This window comes from Pundamilia nyererei, unplaced genomic scaffold (assembly GCF_000239375.1).
Source record: "Pundamilia nyererei isolate P.nyererei 1_Seehausen unplaced genomic scaffold, PunNye1.0 scaffold00212, whole genome shotgun sequence".
Classification (NCBI taxonomy): domain Eukaryota; kingdom Metazoa; phylum Chordata; class Actinopteri; order Cichliformes; family Cichlidae; genus Pundamilia; species Pundamilia nyererei.
Window position 1 is genome coordinate 330,517 of NW_005187613.1, and position 5,394 is coordinate 335,910.

The 5,394-nt window shown below is 45.0% G+C and overlaps 1 protein-coding gene across 1 annotated transcript in view; it reads left to right on the forward strand.

Moving 5' to 3' along the window:
* The window catches only part of LOC102200064 (diacylglycerol kinase zeta-like), a 66,087-nt gene that overhangs the window by 28,030 nt on the left and 32,663 nt on the right, over positions 1-5,394 (forward strand). The window contains exons 16-23 of the mRNA XM_013914643.1: positions 1-28; positions 121-176; positions 370-432; positions 1,222-1,295; positions 1,684-1,795; positions 2,975-3,061; positions 3,318-3,430; positions 3,555-3,655. The exon at positions 1-28 is cut by the window's left edge and continues 9 nt beyond it. Coding sequence (XP_013770097.1) covers positions 1-28; positions 121-176; positions 370-432; positions 1,222-1,295; positions 1,684-1,795; positions 2,975-3,061; positions 3,318-3,430; positions 3,555-3,655 — 634 coding nt within the window. The remainder of the gene's footprint in view (positions 29-120; positions 177-369; positions 433-1,221; positions 1,296-1,683; positions 1,796-2,974; positions 3,062-3,317; positions 3,431-3,554; positions 3,656-5,394) is intronic.

Genomic DNA, 5,394 nt, shown 5'->3' on the forward strand with positions numbered 1-5,394 from the left:
GTGACTCTTGAATTTCACGAGTCGAGAGGTACAAACACCACTGTGACACAAAGATTCACATTCTGACTTGTTGTTTGGTGGCTCTGCATGTGCTTCATTTCCTGTCTGTGACTGTTTCAGAGGCCAACCCAGAGAAGTTTAACAGTCGTTTCAGGAATAAGATGTTCTACGCTGGGGTGAGTTTACCCTCAAGTTTAAAATCATGTTGGAAGCATGTGTCTTTAATAATGATCCAACTTAAAGGACCACTGCTCGTTTTTCAAACTCTGTTCCAATCAGTCAATCATGTCTGTGTGACTGGTGCAACCAATAAGCAAAGAATAAGGGCCTGCTTTGATTTCATGATGCACTCCTGCTTGTCTCACACAGACGGCATTCTCAGATTTCCTGATGGGAAGCTCCAAAGACCTGTCAAAGCACATCAAGGTGGTGGTGAGTAGCTGTCAGCCAAACCTCTGTCTGTCCGATTCAGATCTACACCGTATTCAGATACAGTAGAGTATGGCCCAAGCAAGAGAGTACTTATCATTGGTAACTGCAGTGTGTGCACACACCCAGTCAGAGGTTTATGGAGCACTCAGATAAGAGGAAGTGTGTGAATGGGTGAGTGTGTGAATATGGCATGTTGTATAGAGCACTTTGAGTAATTGGGAGAGTAAAAAAGCTCTATATAAGAATCAGTCCATTCACTGTCTGATCAGAGTTTCGTCATGTTACGTTTGCACTGTTATGCATGTTCTGGCGCATGTTGTTATTACAGGGCTTGATTAAGGCACAGATTAGGCTGCCATCTGGGCCAGCAGTGAGTCTGCAACTGGCCCGTGGCTGCACACCACCTACAGATGGCCCACATACTGCCTTTGGTGGCCCAGATCAGGTTTGCCAGAGGTAATCCACACATGGGCCAGCTCAGGACCACCAGTGTGTCTGCAACTGGCCTTGTGCTGGCCTATGTGTGGGCCACCTCTGGCAAACCTGATCTGGGCCACCAAAGGGCCGTCATTCTTTGCAGTATGTGGGCCATGTGTAAGCACATTGTGTGGGCCGGATCCGAGCCATACCAGTTTTGCTATGTGGGCAAGTGTGAGTAAGGATCAACTGAGTGAGGCGGTTAGTCTTTGTGCTTCTCTTTGGCATTTTAGGACTTTTTCCACGATGATGCCAAAGTGATGAGTTTAAGTCCATCTGTATGTCTCTTCCTCTCTTTGTCTCCCTCTGCAGTGTGATGGGACAGATTTAACATCAAAGGTTCAGGACTTGAAGCTACAGTGCCTGGTCTTCCTCAACATCCCCAGGTCAGTCAGTGTACTGACAGAAAACTGCTACTTGTACACATTACCATCTATGTAAGCTGTGACTAGTAACACAAAGACATACATGCCAGTCAGGCTGCCGGGTGTGCAGCATTAACAAATGTAAAGGCTGCTAGATCCTAAGTCAGCCCTATCAGGAGAGCTTTGGTTACAAAAGCATGTTGTGTTTGTCATGTGTTGTTACATTAATGGCGAGAGTCCAAAGGCACATTTCCTACTCAGATTAAAGAGAAGCAGAGCAGCTGTAATATCATAAGAGAACTGCAGCTGTGGTGTTTGAGCAACGTTCATTCAAACAAATAAAGAGCGTTGGACACTCACGTTGAAGCAGGTGTTTCTGTGTTCGTGATGGTACTTGTTGTGTTCCCAGGTATTGTGCAGGCACCACACCGTGGGGTAACCCCAGTGAGCATCATGACTTTGAACCTCAACGCCATGACGACGGATACATCGAAGTTATCGGATTCACGATGACTTCACTGGTATGGCGTTCTCTCTGTGTCCTGGTAACCATGGTTACAAAGGAGGATGACCAGCTCCCACCTGAGAGCCTTTGTCTTGTGTTCAGTTTTGTTTTTGATTTAGAACACATCTAAAAATCTGTCATAATTACAGAATTATGGCAGATTATTAGGTACACCTTGCTACTACCACATAGATACAGCAAAGAGATGGAAACATCATATTCACATGATAGCATCACATGGCTGCTGCAGATCTGTCAGCTGCCTGTTCTTGATCCCAAACCCCATTCAGTACATCACAAAGGTGCTGTGGGGCTGATGAGTACAGTGAACCCACCTTCATGTTTGAGGACCCCGTGGTCAGCAACAATACTCTGGCAGGCTGTGGAGTTTAAACAATGCTCGTTTGGAACTTGGGACCCAAAGGGTGGCGAGGGGATATATACCAGCAGCAGCTCGAACGGTTTAAACCAGGCAGGATGGAACTGTGCTCTTTGTTCTTTACACCACACCGTGTCATCAATCATCACGCCGGGCATCGTCTTCCAGTCTGGCTGTCCAGTGTGAGCCTTTGCAAACTGTACACTCAACTTCCTGTTCTTGGTTGATAGAGGGGCAAAGCTGTGTTCTGCTACTATAGCCCGGCTGCTTCGAGGTTCAGTGTGTTGTGCATTCAGAGATGCTCTTCTGTATCCTTGGTTGTAACATGTGGTCATTTACCAATCAGCTCGAAGCACATTCTCCTGACCTGATACGTCAACGTCAGGTTATTTTATTATCAGAGGCTGCTATTCACGCTTGAATTCAGCTCTATGGCCAATTTAAACTGACTAGTTAACCAGCTGGTAATGTTTGTTGTGGGCTGCAGATGTTTCAGGTGGAGCCTCCTGGTTGAACTTAGAGTTTCACTTCGATGGGACAGGTCTACATTTAGCTTTTTCTGTTTACGTTTTCTGATAGAAGCAAGGATCTGTCCTAATTATTACATAATTATTATTATTATGTTGTACAGCTGAAGTCCTTTGATGCAGAGCTCTTTAATAGGAGCTTTAATTGGACTTAGTGATTTGAAACGTCCACCATAAGTGGGAGTGTTGTGTAAAAGCACTGTATTCCAAGCAGTCTGAACTCAAGTGTGTGTGTGTGTGTGTGTGTGTGTGTGTGTGTGTGTGTGTGTGTGTGTGTGTGTGTGTGTAGGCTACTCTTCAGGTTGGAGGTCATGGTGAGAGGTTGAACCAGTGCAGAGAAGTGATCCTCACCACTACTAAACCTCTCCCGGTGCAGGTAAATGGTGCACATGAGCCTCTTCCTGTAGCCATGTGCTTTTTAATATTGAATGTACACCTTTGGGCTGAGGTAACATCCAGCACTGTCACTGAACCTGCTTCCTGTTTACACTTGTACCCATCGTTCCCACTGACTGGCTCTCAAGTAACACCTCGGTCTTCTGCTGATGTCTAAGTACATTTGGGTATCAATCTGTGGGCTGCTTAGCTGATTGCATTTTTGATTGAGGCTATTGCTTTTGTATTGCTTTTAGGTGGACGGTGAACCTTGCAGACTTGCTCCATCAGTCATCCATATCAGCCTCAGAAACCAGGCCAATATGGTTCAGAAAACCAAACGGCGAACCTCTATACCACACCTCAACGAGTACGTTCTTTTTAGTCAGTCACTGCAGCAGCAGCCAAATCCATGTGAGCAGCGTGTGTTATATGACACGTGCGGGTTTCACTGAGCATTTGCTAAAAGTCTTTGGGCCGTGTTTGTGTCTCAGTCAGCAGCCGGTCCCGGAGAGGCTGAGGATCAGAGTCAGCCGGATCAGCATGAGTGACTACGAGGCTCTGCACTACGACAAGGACAAACTACGGCAAGCGTGTAAGGAGAGACACCCTCACTAACATCTGTGTGTCCACTCGGTCACATTGCTGACGCTGTGAACGCATTCTGCTTCTGTCTTCATATGCACGCTTCACTCATAATGTCACAAGTAGAGTAAAGTGTTGCTGATTGGCCAACACAACACTCAAACACCTGGAATTTGGCTGAATTTCCTGCTGGCTGGGATGCAAGTAACTGAATTTGATAACATCAGCTCAAAGAAGTAGAGACAGGAGTACTTAGTGATGAACCTGCCACACACCAACTTTTTAAAAATATGTAATTAAATGAAAAGTTGGCAGATTCAATAAACCGTCGGCTTATGTAGCGAAGCTGAATGACAGCAGCATCTTCAGGCTGACAAGGAAATAAAAACTGCTCGATGATTGAAAGGTGGAGAAGAGGCGTGAAGGTCAACATGCTCATTTTCAGCCATCTCAGTCGTTCCTCATCGCTGTGCTCGCGTCAGACCTCCTCGTTTCAGTTCATGCTGCACAGACAGCAGAGAACAGCGCACGTCTCCGATGTTTCAGGAATATAGAAAGGGACGGCTCTATGATCTTCCTCATTAGAGACAATTACAGTCAGTGGGCTTTGCAGCTGTGCACATGCAGTGCTATGTCAGACCACATGGTGGCGCTGTTACCTTTGTTGTTACAAACAGCACGTTTCATAACACTGTAAACTGGTAATAATGGTAAATTTTATGTGTTTCATTTGCAAAGACAACATATGATTGCAGGTCTTTGCCCAAAGTGGAAACATCGATATGAATATTTTTCATTGCTTATTAAGAATTCATAGTGGCATTACCTCATTGCTTTGTTTTCAATATATTTCCAGCATGTTTTGGTTTCAGATAATTAGCGTCATATTTTATGCCTCGTTCTCTGTTTGCAGAAGTTTTCATTATGTAAGTCCATCACTGCTCTCAGCTTGTAGATGTGTCACACTCAGGGAGACGCTTCACAAAAGAAAAACATTTCATAGCCAGAGGCTCAGTGTATCATCTCAATGCCACTCCTGTGGCTCTGTGTGCGCGCTAAGCACAGAATAGAGACTCTTAATAAAGGTTGAAGGATGTTTAATAACTATACGGTTTCATTACATTTATTGTTACTACCATCTGTGAAATGTGAAAACAGCAGCTCACTTTTAGTTGTAGCTTATTATCTGTAAGCTGTGACTGCGTTTCCAGTCAGGCGCCGAGTCAATAGGAAATAAAAGAGAAGAGAAACCACTGAAAACAGCACAATAGAAAGAGAATAGAAACGTAAAGTTAGCAGTGCAGTAGGACTGTTCGCACTAACACTTCCAAACACTAGCAGGGATCTTTAGAAGTGTTGGAATTATGGCTAACTGGAGGTAAACACTGCAGTCTGAGAACGAAGGCGTTCTTCTCTTTGTCTGAAGGTTCACAGTTTCCCTGGAAAACAATCTGCCTGTTTTACTGGTTCTACATGTTTTTGCCTTGTCTGTTACTTGAAAAGGTCAGTGTGTGCCGCTACACATGCAGCAGCTGCCTTTGAAAGCAGCGCTGTGGCGACTGTTTGAAGGTGTGTCTGGCTAATAGACCGCTGTCCACGCCTGCTTTCAAGAAATATTGTGAGAGAAGTCAATTAGCAAAAAAGTAAACAAGCCACACTTTTCTTGAACCTGTCAAGCTTTCACTGGGCTGCTGTTAGTGAAGCAACCGTCGACTTTGTCTCCCTCGCTGAGGTGTGTGTGTGTGTGTG